Raw genomic sequence first — 24,084 nt, 5'->3', positions numbered from 1 at the left:
AGCTCATTTGTCAACAATATAGAGGTATTGCCAGCAATCAGCTGTTTGGGGAAACTAATCCAAAGTATATCGGGTTCCATAAGGCAGCATACCCAGACATTGAGCCCGCACATTTGATTTTCCTGCCCAATGCGAGCAGAACAGCTAGCTGAGGTCTTTGGCGATGACAGTCTCACTTTCGCTGACAGATGGCTGGACTGTTTCTAGGCAAGGCGTGGCATGACAGCTGTGCAAGTCTTTGCTGAAAGTAACTGCGTCATTTTGGATGCCGTCTCTGTAGAAAACTACTGCGCTGCCAGTGTATTAATCACTTTTTGCATTCATTTGTGGGCAATAGCAAGTTGCGTGAGCTGTGATGGGGTGGTCTACCTTACAGTGTTCATAGGTGCAGGCAGCAGTACACTTCATGCAACTTAGTCATATCGAAAAGTACATATGCACTTCTTCATGAATAGCACCTTTTCTTGTTTTTGTTTTTTTTTTTAATATTGAAATTTTTTGGCAGCACTGCAGCGGTAGTCGAAACACATGCAGTGTAGCTTTGGCGATCATTTGGCATTTCGGTGGTGGCCACTAGTTTCTAGTAGCATTCCTACTCAGCGACTCAGATATTCGCCTTTTGGATATTATGGTTGCAGTTTTGTACATTACGGACTTCAGATAAAATGGACCTTTTTCATCAGATTATCATGGACCATTGTACATTGTAACAGGAGTCTACTGTATCACCTAATTATCAGAAAACCACGAGCAAGATGTTGCAACCATACAAACTGCGTCAACATGCGGAGTACTGGCACACCAACAGCTGCCTTGTGGAAGATGTTACCATAAAACTTACCATATGTTACCATAAAGGCCTCATAGATAGAACTACACTCTGCCTTATTGAGGCTATAATTGAATGCCATCAACAGATTTAGCAGGCTGGGCAACCTTAATTTGACTGCTTCCTTTATGTATCATTGATGCTGTACGACTACTGGCATCAAGGGGCGGTGAAATGTGTCGTCCAGAGGAGTGAAAATTGGAGCTGAAGGCCATTATGATCTTGCTTGTATTTTGACATTTCTCTGGCTTTGCGCGTGTGAACAATCATTATTAGTCTATCCCCTTCGGGCACAAATTATAATGCAGTGTCTGCAAATGTGTCAAGTTCGCATAGCATAATGCGAAGGCGCTCAATATTACATTCCAAGAAAGAAAATGAAATATGTTGTTTTGTGAGAGTTTCAGTAATTAATTGTAATCAGCACGTAATTAAACATTTAATTATTCTGCAGACATTCATAAAAATTATGATACTGTAGCCTCAAAATGTGTGCGCAATTAGTTTTTGGTTGTATTCATTTCGAGCAAAGAAAAATAATACTTTTGACGTTGGTCCTGGAACGCGGCACATTGAACAACCCGTGAAACATCGTAGTGCCATCACCAAACTGATCAGCTACAGTCATACGCAGCACATTGGGGTGAAGACATATTGGCTATGAAGAATGTTGATTTCATAGAATGAGCAATGTATCTTGCTCTGGTACGGCCACAAGTGGACAAGCTAGTATAAACAAGTTGCGTACACAAACGTAGCCACCACTAGAGCTGTGCTAGGGCCGTATTTCCGAGCCCGAGCCCGGCCCGGGCCCGCTGACTTTGTCGAAGGCCCGCCCGAGCCCGACGGCAAAGGGCTGCGAGCCCGCCCGGCCCAGCCCGACGTACGAAAACGCAATCCCGGGCCCGGCCCGGCCCGGCTTTTTGAAGGTTCGCTGCGAAAACAAAACATCGTTTTCCGGTAATTTGGCATTTTATTGAGCATATCAAATATGACCAAACGACACACGACCAACAGTCTCTATTACACAGATTACAAAATACAAGTAGACGGCCTCATGCCAGCAACAATGGAGTTCGCTCGCCAAAGCCGTCACGTGTACGGGGTATGCCCATGCAAGCGTCGGCTTACACGAAGGCGATCTACGTCGGGTCGCTCGTCGCTGTCTCGTGCATTTTCACTCATATGGGATTTGGCCTTAAATCTAACGCGAACAGTCGCGTGGCGCCGTCACTAGCTCAGGTGGTGTTACTTCTGTTTGTCGGAGTGCAACAGAGGCAGTGTTTTACCTGCTCCCCATTTGTTTAAAGTAGCGAATGGAAAGGAAAAGCGGTAAAGGGCGGTCGCGGAAAAGGCGCTGTGTGCGTGCTGGAAAACAATTCCCGCTCATTCTCTATATTTCGGGCTTGAGTCAAGCTTTGTGCCGGGCCTGAGCCCGGCCCGATAAAACTCCAAGTAGACCGAGCCCAACCCGGGCCCAAGGTGGAAACACGTCGGCCCGCGGGCCGGGTCGGGCTCGAGCTTTCGGGCTACCCGGAGCCCGTGCACACCTCTAGCCACCACCGCCAAAGAGGTCATGCTCTTAGAAGTGAGAGTCAAGGAATGTGCTTGTGGGCCCCTTCAGAGGCACACTAAAAAGAGAAATGGTTTAACTTGTGCAATCAAACCCACATATATCGAGCTCGCAAAAGAACGGTAATTAGTTCAATATATTTTATCCCATTGACACGCTATATACACATTTGTGTACACCACTTTCTTTTGCCGTTTGTAATGACTAAGGGCTAAGGAAGAGCAAGATATATATTGAGCTTTGGATGAAATTAACATCCTGCATAATATATTTGTCTTCATTTAACTTCATTTTGCAGTGTACTGTTGTACATGATCAGTTCGCTGAAGGCACTACACTGTTTGACGAATCGTTCGACGTTCCCCTTCCTGCGAGCCACGTCTAAAGTATAATTTTTCTTTGCTCAAACTTGATGTAACCGAAAACGAATTCACTCTATATTTCTAGCCTGAGATTTGATTCTATTTATGCAAAAACAAGGCAAGAATGACTTCAGAATAAATAGATATTTAATTACAATATAATTGGGAATAATTACTATAGCACACATAAATTAGTGTATTGTGGCATTATTTTTGTTGCAATAAAATATAGAGTGCCTGGAAATAATGTTGTATCAATATGATGCATTTACAGAGAGTTCTCCATGGATGGCGTCTGAAAGGGTTATAATTCGATATAAAGACTTTTTTTTGCTGCATTTTCGGTGTGAATTTCGGCGTGCAAGTTGCCTTTACTCAGCACTGCTTCAAGATAACGCAAGGAAAGCGACTTCACAGCAATATTTTGGGGTTTTTTTTTTTTTTTAGTTTTTGTGTTTCCATCGTTTGTAGTTAGGGGTATAATAATAATAATATCTGGGGTTTAACGTCCCAAAACCACGATATGATATGAGAGACGCCGTAGTGGAGGGCTCCGGAAATTTCGACCACCTGGGGTTCTTTAACGTGCACCTAAATCTAAGTACACGGGCCTCAGACATTTTCGCCTCCATCGAAAATGCAGCCGCCGCGGCCGGGATTCGATACCGCGACCTTCGGTGTAGTTAGGGGTATGGGTTACATGCAGGGGTGGGTTATATGATATCAATGCAAAATATGGTATTAATGCAAATAGCATCTCAACAATCTTATATGCAGCTATACGTACTCATTGGATACTGGAAGCCTCTAGTCCACATTGGCGCTAAATGTCGGCCTTGTTTTTCAATATCATACTCGTGCATCTCGGAATGCTGTACGCAGCGGCGATATTGAACTTCTTTTCTCCATGTTTGATTATTGCCAGCTTTGAAGAGGGCAGCAGGTTCTTCCATTTTATGCCAGCCATCGCTTCAACAAAGCGAGACCCGACTGGTGTGATGACAAGGTGTCGTGAGAGAAATCATGTGATGGCAAGCAATAGTTTCTACTTGCTCCGTGCAGCACTGTCCTAATCACACCATACGCATGCGGGAAAGCCAACTTGTTTTTCATGCTGCACGATGTTTGATGTATGCAGTGTTCTGGCTGTTTGTTCGATGCAGTCATACATTTTCTTCGGCATTGACGTTAAAGCATTGTCGTGTTCGAAAATAGATCAATGTAAAGAATAATTCAATTTACCCAAATTTGATATGGTTGGGTTTGACTGTATTAGTAAATTATCCTTCAACAATACCAGAAATATTACTCTGCCACAAGAAGACTCTAGAAGGAAAGGCCGGTAGTGATGCTGCCTTGAAATTGTTGTACTAGCTTGTCTTGACATCATAGATTTTGAAAGCGTCTGCTAGGACCTACTATGTGCAGTACTCACGGACTGAAACGTGACATCAAATATTCGCTGAGGTTTGAAGGGGTCCTCAACCACGTTTCGAAGTAATGATCGAATGACCCCAGTATCAGAGTTTGTTGCGTCACGAATTGATTGCCACAAATATTGATCAAATTCATCAAGAACGAGCGGAGTTACGGGGATTTGTCGCATGCTTTTAGTGCTTTCTCTCTTCTCTCATCCAGATGAGCGCGCTGGAAGCTATACAGGGAGGGACGGTATGAGAGAAAGAAGTTATGTTAGCACACGTCATGATCTTGAGTGTGCACAATGAAGCACAGTCGCGCTCTGCCATTGTGATTCTTCTGCGAGAGTGTGGCTATACTGTGTAACATTAGCAGACTATGGGGTGTGCTGCCAGCTTGTGGCGGCACCCAGTGTAACAAGAAGCACATCTGATCCAAATGCTGCTCTTGATTTATGTCGGCTATTGGCCAATCGCATGCTGTCTGCTGTTCGATGCCAAACGCCAGGCACCGGTAACTCCAAAGAGAGCAAGCACAGGCCTCTGTGTGAAAAAAGGGAGCCTGAGAAAATGTCAACTTTGCGCTTCACTTTTAAACTCTGTGCCACACATGACTGCAAGATTTGGCTGAGCTGTTCATAGCATTGTCTGCTTTCTGCAAAATGGGCTTTCTCACCAAGCCCGAGAGGTTTCATGACCCCTTTAACTCTTGTGAACCTGGTTATCACGAGTGAAATGTGTTCTTGACTTGGTTTTGCAAAGACTATGCACACAGGTGGTGGATGCAGTAGCTTCCATCTTGGCACGCTTCCGTGCCTGGTAAACTTCTCTGTAATCTGCTGATCTGGCCTCCCTTTGCTCTGGTGTTTCAGCAGATGACTTGGCCTTTGCTTGAGATTTCTCAGCCTGCCATCTAGCTATAGCCACTCGATTATTGGATTCAGCACTGTCGCTTGCACTGAAGCGCATGTGCAGACGGCCCAGCCGGCGAGACTGAGTGACCAAGCGCTGGCGAAAAACTTTAGCCTAGACACATGGTACCGTGGCGGCGAGGCTCTGAGCAAGCACATCTGCAATGCCGCTCTGCAGCGGATCATGTGGCGTAACTTGGAGAATTGAAAGATGCCAGGACGAAAAGCCAGCAGCTGCGGCAGTTGCGTCCGAGCTGGCATTCTCCTATTTCTCCTAGCCAAGGGCATTCTCCTATTTCACTGGCTCATGCTTCGAGCCATGCAGCTCTTCTTTTGATAAGGACGGCCAGACGTGCCTTGTGTTTCGCTTGTGCTCTGGCAAAAGGCCACTGTGACACGATACATGACCTTGCAAGACGTGGAGTTACAGAGCTTTCACTCTAAAACTTAGTAAAGCGACTGGTATGCGCAATCACTCGACGTGACCGCGTCCCCTGAAGTGTTCCGGACGAACAGAACTTGTCCAAGCCAAAGTGTCCCCAAACTGCTTTGGACGTGCAGAGCTCTTCATACCAGAATAGGTTCTCCTCTTGCGTGTTCAGAATGATCGTCTACTGCTTATACCCCTGTCACACTGGCCAACTTAAGTGCATTTTGAGGCAGTGCGCTTCACCGCTAGTGTCATTTTCAAGCTGTCACATAGGAATGCTTTGTGACACTCGCTGCAAAGCGCACCTGCCGGCGAGTGCGTTTGCCAAGCTCACTTCGCTGTGACGTAGTGTCTAGCCTTGGTAGCAGTGGCGCGGGGATAAGTTATCCAAAGCTGAGCTCATACAATCTATTAAACTATCGTTTTCGTTATTAGGATTATTCTTATGCATTAAAACATGCTATACCACAAAAAACTACTTTGCTATTTTCGCTCTCAGGCAGTTTATAGCCATGGCCGCCAGGGGCATGGGCAGCACGCACTGTACAATGGTCACAGCTGCCGTGTTTGTAGCTAAAGTTTATTTTAAGGGCTGCTTGTAGCTATGACACATTATTACATAATAAGCATCGCCTGAAATAACAAATATTTGTTGTGCTACTTAAAGGGACACTAAAGAGCAAAACGATTTTTCTCATATTAGTAAAGTACTCTTTCACGATACCAATAACACCACGCTTGCTGCGAGAAGACGCTTAGTAAGCGAGAAAATGTGCAATAACAAAATGTGGGTGGCGACGCCGCCTTGAAGCTTCCGCACCATTCGTCGTGACGTCACGTTTTGACGGCGCCTACTAGGGACTACGTAGTTCCTAATCGGTAAAAATGAAGTACATTGTCCTCTGAGGGGGCCATAGACATAACATACCTAGTTTGGGGCAATTTTATTAAGCCAATGGCGCCAAAATACGATAAATACACTTTGAAATCCGTGACGTCACGCAGGAAGATTTCGGCGCAAAATTTAAAAATGAAACTTTGAACTTTATTTTCTCCTCTAATAATAATAAACCTATGATGGCGAAATTAACGACATTAGAGTTCTCAGAGCACAATTTATCGATCTAGGTCGATTTATTGTTTCTCTTTAGTGTCCCTTTAAGCACCCATCGCCATTACTACCATTTTTAAAGTACACTTCCCTTTCTCGTGTTGCAGTGCACCCCCTATGTGACATTCTGGGGGCGTAAGTGCACTCGCTCAAAATGACACTACATATGCCAGTGTGACCGGTGTATTAGACTGTGTGTAGCCCATCAGATGGAAGCACTTTCTTGGTGACTTTGCTTTCTCCTGCAGCAGAGGCATAGTTTTTGTGTGAAAAACGTGGCTTGTGGTGGTGTAAACACATGCATAGCTGGCCCATCAACCCGAAAAAGAAGCTTTTCATCTGGATCATCTTCCAATCAAGATGATTTGGATACTGATATTTATCGTATATCTGGAAGTGAAGAAGACGGCAATTATGCTGAATTTAGCAATTCTTCTGGTGGTGATGAGAACGTCTCTGAAGTGAACGTTGCAAGTGCTCGTCAGTGGGTTTATCTTGATGTCAACAATCCTCGTGCGAACTCTCCTCGGTTTCCCGGGTGAAATAGCCAATGGCTGTTTAGCCTACACAAGCGAAGAATGTGATGAGGTATTTGTGACTGTTTTCTTGATGTGGTTTCTATTTTTTTATTAGCAGCAGGCTGCTGGTTTCCTGTGTAATGTTCAGAAAAACTGTACTGAGTTGATTTGACTTCGCATGGGTGCAAATATTTTTTCAACGTTGAGTAGTTGCTTTTTAGTAAAATATGATTTGAAATCGGCAATAAAAGAAACGGGCACTTTTGGTTAGCAAATTTTCAAAGAAATAAAACACTTGAAGGGTTAAATGGACACTAAAGGCAAATGTTAAGTCAACGTTGATTGTTGAAATAGTGTTCCAGAAACCTCGTAGTGCTTGTTTCGTGCCAAGGAAATGCTTATTTTGAATGAAAATTACATTTTAGTTGGCCATACATCGTTAGCGCATTTCAAATCGCGCGCCTGAGGAGGCCTCCTGACAGCAGTTGCCTTGCCCAATGTTGCCCGCCTTTACTGCTCGGCAGCCGACTCTGTGGTTTCTGCTCTGAAGGGCAAATTACACAGCAACACATGGACACAGCATTTTGTTGAACTTTTCATTAGAGCGACTCATGAGCGTGCAAGACACATGCAGCAGTATGCAATAACGAAACTACCACTGAGACTCGGCCGCGCGAGCGGAGCACTGCCCTGCAAAAACGGAACTTTTGCATAACCCGTGCCGTTCTCCACTGTGACATCAAGTTCTTTTTTCCATGAATCAAACAGAAACGCACAAGCAGTGTCTTACAATGCTCGGAATGTTCTTTTTTTTATCATAAGTAGCTTGAATACTAGTGATAATTTGTACTCGGGACTCTTGAAGTCATCGGGCTCGTTCTAAACGTGCCACTGGTGGCGCGTATAGTGTCCTACATTTACCTTAATTTCTCGATTACTAGAGCACTGCTATCGATAATATTGACGTTTTAGACATTCTCAAACATTGATCTTTCACTCTGACATAAATTTGTATTTGCCTTTAGTGTCCCTTTAAGAACCAGGTTGTCGCAATTATACAACATCTCCCATAGCGTGAGTCGCTTTGGTACACTAAACCCCATAAACCAGTTTAAACTGATTTAGCGTTTTACTTTAGTGTCCCTCTAAATTTTGAATGAGCACCTTTTAGGGCATTCTATATTTTGTTTATGTGGATCTCCATAGTCTTCTGCATATTTTAGAATGCATAATTTGCTTTGAGTGAGTGAAGGTTTACATCCATCGGTAGCAGAATGCAAAATGTGTAAAGGCAATGCTGTGATTTCGTGGGCCCTTACGTGGATGTATCTATAGTCGGATACAACTTTAGAAGGCAGCGGCATTTCCTCCTCAAAGGCGGATGAACACAAGCCTGCACCAATGGGTGCGCACTCGGGACTGACGTCATGAGTGGGACGGCCGGTGGCTCCGCCTTCGGAGAACATCGGCGCGTGCATGAGCGGGACTACTTCTTTAGTCATGGAGGTGATCGGCTGCCGTGCTTTGGTCGTCTGGGCGGGGCCTCTCCTGCCTTCTAAAGTTGTATCTGACTATAGTGGTAGGTATGCTGTTTGAAATAGCTTGAACGAGTGTTACTATGGTGTGATGATGCCATTGCTTGTTCACAATTATTTGTGAAAAACAGCTCTGGACATTTGCATTTGCCAAGCTGAAGTGTCGTTTTCAACCTCATCATTAAAGGAATTGGCTAGTAGTGTATGCTGTGGAAATGTTATTTTTGCCCTGTCTGCATGGATAGATAGTTCAATGTTGTTGCTTAACCACCCTCCTACACACTCTCTCTCCCCCTCCCTCCCTCTCTCTTGCCCCAATTGTTTTCTACAGGTATACCAGGCACACCATCTCAGGGAGAGTGGCTTTGTAAGGTAAATTTCAAACTCTGTGCCTCGTTCGCTTTGTAACCTAATTTTTTTAAGTGTTGACATTACAGAGCTGTTTTAATTTATAAGTTTCTATCATTTCTGAATTAACAATAGAACAATTCTTGAAGAATTATTTACCAGTTTAAACTGATGCCACCGTGGTGGCTTAGTGGTTATGATGCTTGCCTGCTGACCCGAAATACTGATTGTCGTTTCTGATCTGAATGAGTTGTGTGGAGTGTTTATGTGACAGCATACAAGCATATGCCAGTGCTCTAATGAAGAAAGCACTCAATATACGCCTATCGCTGTGTGTTAATGTAATGCACACAGCAATCCTCCTCCTCTTGCACTTTGTGAGTGAGTTGATATCAAACTGGGATTTCACTCACAAATGTTCAATGTGCCATAACTTTTGTTCTAATGGGTTTGGAACGTCTATTTTTGTTGTATTGCATAGTTATTCCAGATTTTTGTAATATGTTGATTTACTTCATAATTGCTCAGTTTGGAGAAAACCTTGCTCCCAACAAGGCTTGTGAAATGTTTGATATTTCAAAAACTACACACTGTACGAGAAAATTATGTGCACATTTCATATCAGCACATAAATATACATAAACTTGCCAAGTTTCATCAAAATTGATCAAGAATTTCAAAAAAAAATTTTTTAGTTTTCAAGTTCAGTGTCCCCTTAAGATTGAGTCTCCATAGAGCCTAATGTATTCGCTGACTGCTAAGTCATAGTGGCTTCTTCTAAGCCTGTCGGCTGGTGTGTACGATGATTGCTTTTTGTCGTATAAAGGTTAACTGTGCTTTCAACTCACGGGGTAGCTGACGCCACAATGTGATACAAAAGGTCTTCTACCTCTTCCGTAAGTGCAGAGACTGGCGCAGTAAGTACAGAGGCTGAACTTATTCGGAGTCTTTACACGTATGAACTCAACATTTCGCAAAGTAGCTTTTTTTTTGTTTTTGTTTTTTCTTACCACAGTAATATCAAGGCTTTTATGCTATTAGAGTAATGACATTGTTCGTGTTTTTATGTCCTTCCCTGGGACACTGTTTTCGGTCTGTTTAAGCTCCATTTAAACAGAGTCTGTCGTATCCGTTTTATTGCCATGGTGAATACTGCAGCCTACAATACTTGGTGGTTCAAACATGTTGAATGGATCGCATGGCAGCAACAAGTGCTGGCAGCCGTGCGTTTCAAATATTGTACATGCTTGAATTGCTGAGCACTGTATGCCATGTATTCATGTAATTGGTAGTGTTTGCTGAAGTACTAGGTACTAAAACTCTGCTTACACAAGGGACGAGAAAATGAACGGACTTTAACGAGCACATTCCTTCATCCCTCATGTTAGCACTGAGTTTTATTTACTACAGTGAAGCACATTCTACCTGCCAAGTTTGCTACGCTTGATCGATTTATAAAGACAGTACAATGATAATCTAACATGCAGCTGCTCGTGCTGACGCACATGCTTATACTATCCATCCATCACCTTCCCTTCCACCACGGTAGCTTCGTTGCTAAGGTGTTGCTCTGCTACTTCAAGTATGTGGGTTCAATTCCTGGTACTGGCGGCTGCATTTCAATGGGGGTAAAATGCAAAGACACCCCTCCGGTTTGACTCAGGTACTTTAAGAATATTGTGGTCAAAATTATTACGGCTTGCATCATATCATGGTTTTGGCACTTAAGACATAATTTTAAGCGAAGCTTTTATAACTTAACAGATTTGAGTGGCTGCGCTGTACGCGAAAAACCTGGCGCCAGCGAACGTCGGTCACATGCAGATTTGTATGTGCCTTTTTGCAATAATTGATGCTCTCTTGATCATAGGTTTGTCAGTGAACAGCCATTTCTGATATGGCAATCTGATCTTTTATTGAAGTGACTTGTCATTTCGCATTGCCACATTTCATTGTTGCCTGGATGCGAACGTATGACCATGGTTGTTGCCTGTAGCAACTGAAGTGTTGCACTGCTAAGCATGTTGATGAAGATTCAATTATACCAGCATTGAGGAAGGAAGCAGTTTAGAGGGAGTGTTGCGCAACGTGATAGAAACAAACAAACAAAAGTAGTACACCAGGCACGCACCTGCCAAGCTTCACTTGCCCTCATTTTCCTGATAGGGCAAGGGCTCCTGATTTTTTTGTTCCATCACGCTGTCTTCTTAATATTATTTTATTCTTCATGAATTTTCCCTGATTAGGGCCAGAATCTTGTGCCCATGTTAAGAACGGACATTATTGTCACGCACGGTTGCTCGAGGCTTGTGCATGTACGTCCTCCGTTCATGACTTAAGCGCAAGCCTCAACCAGTCAATGTCGAAAAAAGGTTTGTTTTTAGAATAGGTACAAGACCCTGGCCAAGGCCTTAGCCACCCAAAGTGTTTGAAGGGTGTTTGGGATATCTTGAGGAGCTTACTGAACAATGAGACTGATGTAACAACAATAAGGATAGGGTGGAATGCAGTTGGCAGGTATTCTTGGATCGGGAATGGCAGTTTACCAGTAACACTCAAGAGAAAAGTATATGACAGCTGCATCTCACTGGCACTTGCCTGCGGGGCATAAACCCTGAGGCTTAAGAAAGCGTGTTTGGACAATGCAGTGAGCCATGGAAAGGAAAATGATAGGCGTATTGTTGCGGGAAAAGGAGAGAGGGGAGTTTGTCTGGGAACAAACACATGTTAATGACATCTTAAGTAGAAACTAAGAAGAAAACTGGGCATGAGTTTAACATCTAATGAGAAGGCAAGTGTTTCAAGGGGCAGAAAGATGGGCAGATGAGAATACAACATTACGGGGGAAATGGGACAATAGCTAGCACAGGGCCAGTTCATTGGAGAAACATGGTAGCGGTGTTTGCCCTGCAGTCGGCATAGTCATGATGATGATGACTAAAATATAGAAACCCTAATGAAAAAACATAGTTGTCTGGAAGTATGAGTGCAATTTAAGGGTCACCTGTACAAGGATTAACAGTGTGATAAGCCCAAGCTTGCTGTAATGGCCACTTCAATGGTAAGTTTGTGTAATTTATTGCGACACTGCTTGTTCGCAGCAAGTACAGACCTATCTGATCAATATCTGCCTACAGTACGCATTGAAAAGCCCAGTAAAAATTCATGTGAAAAAATCGTCATTATGTGGTAGATCTGAATGGCTTTAGTATTAGCCTCTTCTCATAGTTAAGATAAAGACTAGATAAAAAATTAGACCATCTCCCACTAAAGGGAACCATGTGGGGATGTGAAGCAGCGCTGGGTGTTCACTTGTGTTTCCGTTGTTGTTCCATTTGTATGTTTCTGTGTATGTTTCATGTGTGTGGAGTTGTGTATATGTTGTGTACCGCTTATGTTATCCCCCCAGCTCGATGTTTCCGTTGCGCTTCGGCTTCGCGTTGCCTGGCAGCTTCAAGATTCGCTTGCTGGCACTGCCGTTTACGTTCAGCTTCGCAAGCGTCCATAGCGCTGTTGCGAAGGAGAGTGCAACGGGAGCGAGCGCGGGTCGCATTATATACGAGCGCACAGCTGTGGCGGAGAGAGAGAAAAGGGAGAGGAGAAATGAAGTGGAGGCAGCGCTCACGCCACCTCCTCCACCCCACGTCCTGGCGCTCACGCGAGGAGGTGGGGTGCCCCACTGTCTTTGCTCAACACTCTGCATTTGTCCACTGATTATGATTAAAGGGGTACTGACATAAAAATTTTGGTGCGCGTTTTTTGCTGCACTAGGTTGCTGGAGGTCTCTTAGTCATAACACGGCACATCGCTTGCTGCAGCGCGCGACAGATAATTAATTACAATCTGTATATTACTGACCAGTCTCAGTTTCGGTTTGGGAGAGCTCCGAGAACGACAAGCCGCTGTGTGCTACGCCATCTAGCGTGTGAAACGCCACACAGAACTGTGATGCACTTTCGTGCTGCCTGCGTGGTCTTTCACATGCGGCATGTGCAGCGCGATGTCGTTGCTGTCATCGTCATCATCGTCACCTGGTGGCAAAGACTTTCTTGAGGCTTCCACACGTTTGCCGCGGGCACGGACTCGTGAGCAGCCGCTGAATAGTAGCCTGCTGGCTTAAAGGGACACTAAAGAGCAAAACGATTTTTCTCGCATTAGTAAAGTAGCCTTTCACGATACCAAAAACACCACGCTTGCTGTGAGAAGACTCTTAATAAGAGAGAAAACGCGCAAAAAGAAAATACAGGTGGCGACGCCACCTTGGAATTCCCGCATTTGCCGTGACATCACATATTTTTGACGGCGCCTGCTTGGGCCTACGTAGTTCCTAATCGGTTAAATCCTAGTACATTGTCCTCTGAGGGGCCCAGAGACTTGACATAACGAGTTTGTGGAAATTTCATCGAGCCAGTGGCGCCAAAATACGTTAAATGCTCTTTAAAACCTTTTACGTCACGAATTACAAAGTTCGGCGCGAAATTTAAAAATGAGACTTTGAAGTTGGTTTTCTCCTCTAATAATAAACCTATGGTGGTGACATAAACTAGACAAGAGTTCTCCGAGCACACTTGATCAATCTAAACCAATTCGTTGTTTCTCTTTAGTGTCCCTTTAAGCGCAGCAAAAGTGCAGTGGCGACTATGACGTCATGATTTAGCTGGGCATCGCTGAACTCAGCTGGCTGCAATAGTGCCGTCGCGGAAGTATGGGGGGTTTCAGGTCCCCTTCAGGTCGCTTAGTATGTTGTCAATGTCGTGAGGTGCAGCTTATAGCGCTAGATCACGCGAACTTAAAAATTCATATAAATAACTTCCAAGCTGTATTCGCTGTTCAGGTTTGGTATGTGATATACATATGTTCATGTGAATCAATCCCGCAGGATATCTGAGCCATGAAATTTTGTGTCAGTACCCCTTTAAGCAGCTGAGGCGCCATGCTTATCAATGCCGCACATGAGTGCAGCATTCTAATATACGCACAGGTAGGGTATTGTACTGATGTAGCCATACCAGTGTAGCTGCACTGGTGTAGCCATGTGAAAAGTGTTTGCTGCTGTTCCAGGTGCTGTCAACTGGTAGCAGAGTAGGCGTGGACCCATTTCTCATGCCTTATGGTGAGCATTTGATTCAAGTAGAAATGTGGGAGATGGTTGTACTAGGTAGGTCTTATACAAGTTGACCGAATACCTTTTCAGATGCTTGGAAGCTGCTGAGCAACCAACTGGATGTGTCAGGCCATTCCCTGGTGCCAGTCTCACAGAATCTAGTCGATTTGATTTGGGAGGAGCGGCCCTCACCACCCAGCCGCCCTCTTGATTCACTTTCCATCATCTACACTGGCAAGTTCTGGCAGGAGAAAATTTCTGACATCCGGCAGGACATGAGCCAAAAGTCAGCAGCAGCATTAGTGATCACAGCCTTGGATGAAATAGCATGTATGTGGAATGACACAGTTAGGCTGGTGTGGTTTGCCTTCTTTGGAAATTTTGCTATAATTGTGTTTTCCTTGCAGGGCTCTTCAACCTCAGGGGATCGGACATTGATTACAACCCTGTCTTTTTTGCGTATGCTGTGATCACCATGGACTCTGCATAGTAAGTTTGGTTGTGTAGCCCTTTGGCTTCTCCACTTGTTAACACAAATATTTCCTTCAGTCTCTTTATAGATGAAAACAAGTTAAGTGCCACTCTTCAGCGTCATCTCTCGATAGACAGAAATGAAAAGAACCTTGCTGTTGACATCAGGCCATACCGTGTATTTAAAGACTTCCTTTCCCTGCTGATCAACCAGCTGTCGGGCAAATTTTGGGTCAGCAGTTGTTCAAGCTATGCAGTTGTCAGCCAAGTTCCCAAGGTAGTGTTGAACTACAGCTCCTTTAAGCATGTTGTGCAACTTTGTACAGTGCTCACGGATTGCAATGCGACATCAAAACTTCAGGTATAACAACTGGTATGCGCAATTGCTTTGAGATAAACATGTCATGTCACTATGAAGATGGCCTCTAAAGGTGTTGCTAGCTCTGGTGTAAGTGTACGAGCCAATATTGCACTGATGGGACACGAACCGAATACTGTGGAAACGAATGTATGTGCCATAAAATGACTCTTTTCAATCCGCGAGCACTCTACGCTATTGTTGTTGTAGACTAAGCTTAAAAACTTGGTACTCTGAACGACACACGCAAGCAGCATGTGGGTTCACTACTCAAAGTGGTGTGGTGTGCATGGGCATGAGCAATTATTGCTTTTTCTGGGACCTGTGACAGTTTCTGTTTTGCGTTTGCAGGAACGCAGAATCGAGTCTACTACACCTGTGATGCTTCGAAAAGCCATCAAGAATGAGACCGAAATTGAATGCATGCGACGTGCCCATGTGAGTTTGTGGGCAATAATAAGTTGTCTATGATTGACTAAACAGCACTTGGACACATTGATGGTTAAAGAAGTTTTTTGATTGCCACATCCTGTCTTATCCTGACATCTTTGGCTTTGGTAAATTGTCAGTCATGGCAGAATTTGCTTGACTGGTAGGTGAAAAAGGTGAACTTCTGTGATAAAAGGTAGGTTAAAGGGATCTTGCAATATAATCAAGTTGGGCAGTCCATTTGGAAAGGGGTTCACAGGAGGGTGGAGTTTTAAGGGAATCAACAGTGACAAGACGAGGGTATCTTCGACCAGGAGCCAGCATTCAGTTGTGGCGATGTTGAAACTGTGGTCTTCATGTAAGGCAGCCATGGTCAGATACAACTTAAAAAGTTCCGAGAGGCCCAGCCCAGATGACTGAAGCGTGGCATCTGCCTTTGAGGAGTTGTATCCAAATATAGGACAGTGAATGGCTTTCATCCCATGTCATACTAGAAGCTGATTAATTAATACCTTGCAATAAGCGTGCTGTATAAGCGACAGAGTGAACATATGTAGTTAGATGATTACTGATCTGGGACGTTCATGTCCATGGTTGTTAAAAGCAGGGTTCTCAAATGCCTTGTATATCCAGTAACATCGATAAGTGTTGATTGGTAGGCATAAATGTGTGCTAATACAGTTTATGCACTGCTAACAATATTTTGCTTGCTCTTTTCTAAGAAAGCACAGGTAAACCTTGATATGACAAACTTCAATAAAATGAAATTTTTAATAAAACAAACTCCTAACATACTGTCCATAGAACACTATGTATTTTTAACCCCAATATAACGAAGCATGCTGATCTGCAATTTCAGTATAACAGACTTTCACTACTGCCACAAAGGAAAACTTCTGCTGAAGAATGTTGTCGCTTGGTTCAGGTTATCACAGAGCTCGCTCTCGCTGATGCCCAAGCCAAAATAAGCTATTTGGGGCTCTGGGAGACCTATTCTGAATAAATTCCCTCTGAAAGCAATTAAAACTAACAGGCACTTTTACCATAAATGAAAGTTTTTTCTTTATTATTTTTAAAATTTATTTTGTGAGCCCACTACTGGAACAAGTTTTAGGTGGCTGACTGATTTATTGGAGCTGCTTGCAGTTAACTGCTGCACTGTTACCAATTCTATAAAGTTATGTGGATATTCTGTGGTAAAACTGAATGACAAGAGTTCTGTTGAACCAGTGCATAGCGGTGATAGAAATTTGTGATGCCAAACTGGGTCTTGCTCGATTGTTTGGACATAACACGCATGGTGTTGCAAAACAGAAAACTTGGCCGCCATCAACAAAGGAGCCATAATCCGCCTCCTTCATTTTCCTGTGCTGCCCTCTGCCGATTTGGTTTGGTTTTCGAAGGGTAGGAACAACCGGTATTGCCAGAACAGAAGCCTCCGAGACGTTTCGCGACATTTCTGTTAGGGGAAGGGCGCATGTGCCGGGGCAACATAGAAAGGGCGGATTGAGATCGTTGCCTTGCTTTTGTGAGATTTTGGAAGCCCTTTTGTTATTGTGGCCTGTAAGGGTTTTTGATGTTGCACACTCATTGGACTGAATGAAGAGCAGGTCTCGGTGCTTGGCCTCAACACCATTATGAGAACTACGTCAGCTGACTCTGACGGTGCTTTGTTTACCCGTGTGGCAGGAAACCAAGTAAACAAGCGAAACAGCAAGAATACTGTTTATTTTACCCAGTGGATGACATGTGTCCAGGTGCACTTGAAAATTGGAAAGTATGAATTTGAAACTGTTTATAGTTGGCTATTGATGGTGATCGGCACAGACAGGAAAGTTCTACGTACAGTCGAAGTAGTTTTTTACACGGTCCAACTTGTGCTAGTGCTGTGCCATGTCTAAATGCATAATCATTAAGCACAGTCAAGGTAGTGTTTGACACGGTCCACTTTATTACCTTATTTTAGATCAAAGATGCTGTGGCACTGTGCGAGTTTTTTGTTTGGATGGAATCTGAAGTCCCCAAAGGAGAAGTCACCGAGATGACTGCAGCTGCCAAGCTGGAACACTTCCGAAGGTGCACAATGCTTTACATATCCTTAAATTTGAATTTCCCACAGAATGTACAGAGTCTGACCACCTTATTCATACTGTACCATTGCGGGAAATTTTGAAAGCGTTGCCTAAAATTGCAATTACATACAAGCAACACCTGATTTTTGAACGTGCCCGATAATTGAGACACCTTTGTGGCACTGCTATGTGCAGTGTACAAGGATGTCTGAAATTTCGGGCACTGAAACTTTTGCCGTCTGCTTTCTTGGACCTTATGTTGTGATTACAGGGCTGCAACAGCATTAATTGAAGCCACCTTTGTCGCTGCAATATCTCTCTGCCTTGAACCAGCACACCCGTGTGCACGCCACTCTCTGTTTTATGCAACTTGGTTAGAACAATTATCAGGTATAACGGAAGTTTTATGCCACTTGAATATTATTGTAAATCAGTTTGACTTTCATGTAGGACTTGATTTGGAAATAATTTCTTCATGGAACAGTAGCTTATCAATTTGCCGTGCTCATGGATTGGGGATATAACTTCATATGAATGCTTGCCGAGCGCTTGCAACATATAAATCCATTCACTCAGTGGCAAGCATGTGCTTGCATTGAATGTATTTATATGTTGGTGCTTTAGTTGATGGATTATAAATGTCCAGGGAACAAGAAGACTACGTAGGACCAAGTTTCGAGACTATCTCGGCATCTGGCCCTAACGCGGCTATCATCCACTACCGTCCTGAGGAAGAGTCTGACCGGCGGGTAACGACCGAAGAAATTTATCTGTGCGACTCAGGTGGCCAATACAGGTCAGCTATTATGGTGCTAAGGCTAGCATGGCAGCTATTCTGATCAGCTTACAAGTGTTCACCTTCCGCCTCTTTAGGGATGGCACAACAGATGTGACCAGAACATGGCACTTCGGCACACCCAGCCAGTACGAGAAAGTAAGTGTTCTTTGTGGTGTACTTTTCCTGGGATGTGGACAATGGTTTTGGTCTCCTTGTAGGAATGCTTCACTCGGGTTGTCAAGGGAAACATAGCGCTTTCATCTGCAATTTTTCCACGCCTTGTGAAAGGTTCGTTCTGCTAAATTTTTTGCCCAACAGTGCTTTAAAGTAACCTGCAATCTCATTCAAAATGTGTTGCTTTCTTTAGGGCAAATGCTCGATACCTTGGCACGAAGAGCTCTCTGGGAAGTAGGCTTGGACTATCTTCATGGAACTGGCCATGGAGTTGGCGCCTTTCTCAATGTGCACGAAGGTGTGTAGCGAGCTTGAGAGTTTGGTGTTTCTATTTTTGCCATGTTGTTTGCATTGAGAAGCTTACATTGTGGTCACTCAGTGGCACATACACATATACAGCCTTGCTTCTCTTGGCTCTTTATGTGGTGTGTGCTCTCTATACGCGTACTGATTGACCACCATGGTATCGGGCACAGCAAGCCCCGTATAACACGCCGCGTCTGCACTTGCTCTGTGCTGTGCACTGATCACTCTTCTGTGCATGGCTGCACATGCAGCTAGGGAGAATCTAGCTGACATTCTCCAATACCACATTTATTAGCTGGATTTGAAAGAAAGTCGTTATTTAATAACAAAAGAAAATTTCATCCAACTTGCGGATTGGTCATCTTGCGCTTCTGCACTCGTGCACTGCAGAGTAATGGAAACTGAGAGAAACCAGTGATTCCACTCCTGCGCCAACTGCGCCGAAGTGCGCCAAATTGTATTTACTGCGCCATCCTGATAATATCGACGAAAATTGCGCCAAACTGCGCCAAAGTCTCGGGCTTGGGGGCGTCTATCACTGGCAATCGCACGGCCGGCGCGTCAAAACATGTGCAGCTTGACCTTGGGACTGCCAAAGTCGCAACCATGGACCAAGCATTATTCCACTGAATAGCGCTCGCGCGTGCGCTCCGAGTAAGCCACGATGCCATGCGTGGTGCCGACGCAGCTTCTGTTCTGCAAGTCGGTTCGACGGCAAAACGCGCTCTCCGCAGAGGCTCGTGTCGTCTAGGCCTATCGGTAGCGAGGAAGTGCGACGGCGATTCATCGGCGGACGTGGTCTCTGCCAGAAACGCTGCTGATTGCTCGTTTCAAGTGTCGCACGGCACGTAAGAAAAGAAATGTTCAGTAATAACTACATGCGTGCCGCTAAAATGTCTGTCACTTCTGTTTCTGGACATCGTGGAATGAAATCTGGGATCGCTCAGTAGATATATGGAACAATATTGAATTTTCCTTGCTTCGCGTTTATGGAAGAGCACGCGAACGGTGGGAACGCGTTGACACTTTTCCTCAGATATACTTTATCCATGGATCTTCATCCAGAAGAGCTTTTTCGTAATTGCTTATACCAGCACATCCGAGTTTGTAATCACTCTGCGGTAAATACCCCCTAAAAGGCCCTGCCCTTTCGAGCTCACTTGCTAGGGTTCCAATTAGAATTTTTGCTTGCTTTTTTAAAAATGTCATCTCTATAATAAAAATATCTCCTGGTCGGAGCAGCCGCAATGCGCAGCTAGTAGCGGGCTCACAGTGAAGCGGCTACCCCATGTTACCCGTCCGCCCCGCGCTTTCGAGGGTCAGTAGCTGACGGTTAAAAAAACTCACAGTTTCGCTTAAAGGCGAAGCAATGAATGCGATACCAAAAATTGTATTGTTAAACGAAGTGAGGCAAGCAGCTAACTCTTTTGGATCCGATCTCGCGTAACTCAACAAAACGCTGGTTTAAGGGAATATGGCCGCTCCAGGAACTGAAGCGTTTTCGTGCTCTGAGTTCTCTAAACGCGAAGTAAGCGTTGAGAGCACAGCAATTTTTTGGAACCGTCTCCCGATGCCCCGAGATAGCGCGCGCGCTAGCGACTGCGCCCTTCGAACGATGCGATCCCCTCTCTCACCCCCCCCCCCTCCCCCCGCCACGCTCCCCCCTGGCGTCTCTTCATTCTTCTTACGAGGGCTAGACCGCACGCGCGCGTGCGGTCTAGCCCGGCCGTGGACGGGTGGGACGTTTCCTCTCTGTTTGATGTGCAATCGACGGCAGGCCTGCATGTGGGAAGATTTTATCTCATGCGCTCTCCGTGCGGCGGAGACAGGCGGCGGGCTAGTTTAATCTCCGCTTCAGCCGCGTTCGTCGCCAGCGCTCGTGAACTTTTCCCCCCGGCTAGAATGCGCGTGGGGATGTTATTAATTTGGACTTTATAGGGAAAATTACGGCAACGGCGACGGCAAAAATCCGATGAGAGTGTGCATATAATTGCTATCACAAAAATTTTTAAAAATTGAGGAGCCAATTCACTCTGTGAAGTGGATGATAAGCTAAGGTGTTTCGCACATGGCACAGAGGTGACATGGTGGAGGACAGTTTGGTATGTAAGGCCAGGTTGTTAACGGCCAGGCCATTAACGTTCAATATGCAATATTAATGCGAAAGCCTTAGATGCTTTAACAAACAAGAAAATTGACCGTCGCGCGTCAGTCCGATTGATGCAAAAAATAATCATCATGTGATGGCGCCACCATCACGTCATAGATCGTCAAAACTTGTGACGTCATCATGGCGTCATATATTGTGATGTCACGTGATGACGTCATCACATGACATCGACGCTTTACACTGCTTCCGTGATCGGTACGCCGATCATGGAGCTAGCGCAAAACCAGGTGAGGTGCAGAAAGCTTGCAGAGAGAGAGGGGGAGGATCAACTCGTCGATCGAGAAGAAAAAGAACCTGGCTTTCACCTTGGAGTTTTCTTAGGGGAATGCATTAGGCACATTAGGGCACTGCTGTACATTACGGCGTTTGTCTACCACGTCTGCTGATAACCACATAGATGTATTTAGAGTGTTATTTCATAAAGTGCAGTTTCATTGGTCTGGCATTCTGTTTATTTGCTAGTGTCGGAAATAATCGCCGGAGAGGTTAATCCAGAATACTCAACTGCATGAGCTCTTATTTTTTCATTAGCGAGTATGGAGTTCTCCTGAGATGATTTTTTTTCCATAAGATTTGCAATGAATCGAAATATTTCTAGCTCTTGTTAAGAGCCCCATAATATTTATTCAGGTGCTTGAATGTTAATGCAATATGCTTCTGTAGTGCACTCTGGGGTGTAAAATTCGCTGCTCCAGAATGCTCCCAGATGCAAAATAATCTGCTCCAAAGTGCTCCAAGATGAAAATTTTTGCTGCTCCAAAGTGCTCCAAAACGGAAATTTTGCTGCTCCAAAAATTGCTCCAAATCAGAAGTCCTCGGTTGCATCACTGGAGAAACAGATGGGGACACGGTTGCAAGGCACTACTTCAGAGCATTGAGACTACAGAAGTGTATGTGCACCCACTTAGGCTGTGCCTGCCCAAACAAGCCAAATTAACTTCTGGCTGGCAAATAACAAAAGACCGCCACTGGCCAAAGATGCTAAACGCATACAAATCTTTCAATGTCCCAAGCCCAGTCTTGTGCGCACAATCAAGGGCTTGATTTCCACCAAAACTGGACCAATGGGTCACCTCACTGATCTTCCACAGAAAGGGTGACAGCAGAGGGACAGCGTTTTACGACTCACTGCCACATTGTCCAGGTGGGAGGCGGGAGACGAGGAGAGAGAGAGAAAAAAAAAATGAAGAAAGGCAGGGAGGTTAACCAGGCTTTGGCTCGGTTGGCTACCGTACACGTGGCTACCCAACACGTGGTTGGCTACCCAAGATGCAGGGGCGTCATGAAATTACTGTGGATACCTGAGCTTCCACAACATACTCTGCATTGGAATGTCATTTGCTGTGGGTGTGTGAATATCCAAAACATCTTGTGCACCCATCTGTTGTGCAAAAATTTGGCAATCCTAAAACTTTACAGAACTATGTGTTTATGTGCCTCGCGCTTCATTTTTGTATCTAAAGTTTCTTAATTGTATAATCAGTGGCTCGTGTCATCTAACATGAAATACTTAACACCTGCTAGGCTCATTAGAATGAGCTGAATTTTATGCCTTTCTTGTTCATACTTTACCTTCAAGCACATATCTTTTTTTTTTCCTGAGAACTGTTCATCATTGGAACTTGCCATCAGGTAACTATTCGTTGTCGCTGGATCAGTCAGTCTTTAGGTATTATTAACCAAGCTTAACTGCATATTTTAAAGTGCTTTGTATTCATGTTATTTCATTTCGTCATGCGTGTACAGCTGTGGCAATTCGTTTTAGTTTGTTTTGCTTTAAGTACATTTGTTCCATTCGTGCAATACTGAAAACAAGGCGACATATATATATATATATTTGCCAATGCGAACCATGACAACCGAAGCCAGAAAATACGTATTCACTTTCCACAAATTGTGCTTGTTTTATGAACTATTCTGGCTGCAAAATTGCATACTGGTTTGGTAGTTTACAATTAGTGTATAGTTGTATGATTCAATTAAACTACTCTGAATTCAGTTAGTCAATTAACTGCACTACATCATTCAGTTACCTGCAAAAGCACGGCTAATTGGGCTAGTTGGTATTGGTTCATATTTAGACTGGATGGGGCGCGCACACAGACAGGGACACAAGAAGGAAACCACGCGAACTGCGCTTGTGTTGTTTGCGTGGTTTCTTTCTTGTGTCCCTGTCTGTGTGCATGCCCCATCCAGTCTAAATTCAGTTACCTGTTGCAGTACATCAGTGGCTGTAAAAAAATGCTGAGCACAGGGTCGCAGGTTGCAATTCCTGACCAAAATACCTGCATTGCAATGGGTTCTGAATGCACAAATGCACATGAATCATGTTTCGGGTGCATGTTAAGGAGTCCTAGTTGATTCTGATTATCCGGGGTCCTTCATTTTATTCAGTAATTTCAAGTCTTCTTTTATAATATGAACAAGAGGGACACATCAGTTTTACCTGACGGGATAGCTAAACCCTCTGGAAATGTTCGTAAACATCTGTGCCGAGAGGCGACTTAATTGTGTAGGAGATCACAGACATTATCTTTCTCCAATTGCTGTGAATGTAATACTGTACTGTCAAATACCACTACAATGAAATTGACTGGATGTGGAAAAAATTCACCGATGATCATGATACTGCCTAATGCGAATTCTGAGCGCATCTTCGTGTTGGGGCAAGGCCAACTGTGTTTGAAGTTTTGGCTTTCCGCAAGGTATCGACTACAGTAGAACCCCGCTGTTACGTTCCTCACTGCTTTCCCGGCTGTTACGTCGTTTTCCACCGGTCCCGGCATAGCTCCCATAGGATACAATGTATTGGGAACCCCGCTGTTACGTCGTAACTGTCTGACCATTCCCGTATTATACGTCACGAAGTGCACTCGGAGCCGACCGAGTGACTACCGAAGAGAGCGGCCATGGTGCATTTTCACGCAGCTTTTGCTGATTTGACCGTAACATTAGGCGCATTAGAGGCGCAAGCGACAGGATCTTTCGATTGATTCAAACAAAAGCATCGCCTTCGAGATTCGTATTGCAAAGATGGCGTCTATGACGTAATTGCTCGCAAAAGCAAGGCCTTCGAGATTGGCATTTACTACTGACAAAAGCATAGCCTTTGAGATTTGTATTGCAGAAACATGGCGTCTATGATGTAATTGCTTGTAAAAGCAAGGCCTTCGAGATTGGCATTCAC

The 24,084-nt window shown here is 44.4% G+C and overlaps 1 protein-coding gene across 1 annotated transcript in view; it reads left to right on the top strand.

Annotated features, from left to right (window-relative positions):
* LOC119379225 (xaa-Pro aminopeptidase 1) overlaps positions 1-24,084 on the top strand; it is a 62,086-nt gene that overhangs the window by 14,685 nt on the left and 23,317 nt on the right. Inside the window, exons 6-16 of the mRNA XM_037648456.2 lie at positions 9,019-9,059; positions 14,097-14,148; positions 14,230-14,469; positions 14,547-14,628; positions 14,689-14,887; positions 15,320-15,406; positions 17,364-17,473; positions 18,116-18,265; positions 18,343-18,403; positions 18,466-18,535; positions 18,615-18,719. Of these exons, the coding sequence (XP_037504384.1) occupies positions 9,019-9,059; positions 14,097-14,148; positions 14,230-14,469; positions 14,547-14,628; positions 14,689-14,887; positions 15,320-15,406; positions 17,364-17,473; positions 18,116-18,265; positions 18,343-18,403; positions 18,466-18,535; positions 18,615-18,719 (1,197 nt within the window). The remainder of the gene's footprint in view (positions 1-9,018; positions 9,060-14,096; positions 14,149-14,229; positions 14,470-14,546; positions 14,629-14,688; positions 14,888-15,319; positions 15,407-17,363; positions 17,474-18,115; positions 18,266-18,342; positions 18,404-18,465; positions 18,536-18,614; positions 18,720-24,084) is intronic.

Source organism: Rhipicephalus sanguineus, chromosome 1 (assembly GCF_013339695.2).
Source record: "Rhipicephalus sanguineus isolate Rsan-2018 chromosome 1, BIME_Rsan_1.4, whole genome shotgun sequence".
NCBI lineage: Eukaryota > Metazoa > Arthropoda > Arachnida > Ixodida > Ixodidae > Rhipicephalus > Rhipicephalus sanguineus.
This window is presented reverse-complemented; position numbering and strand designations above follow the sequence as displayed.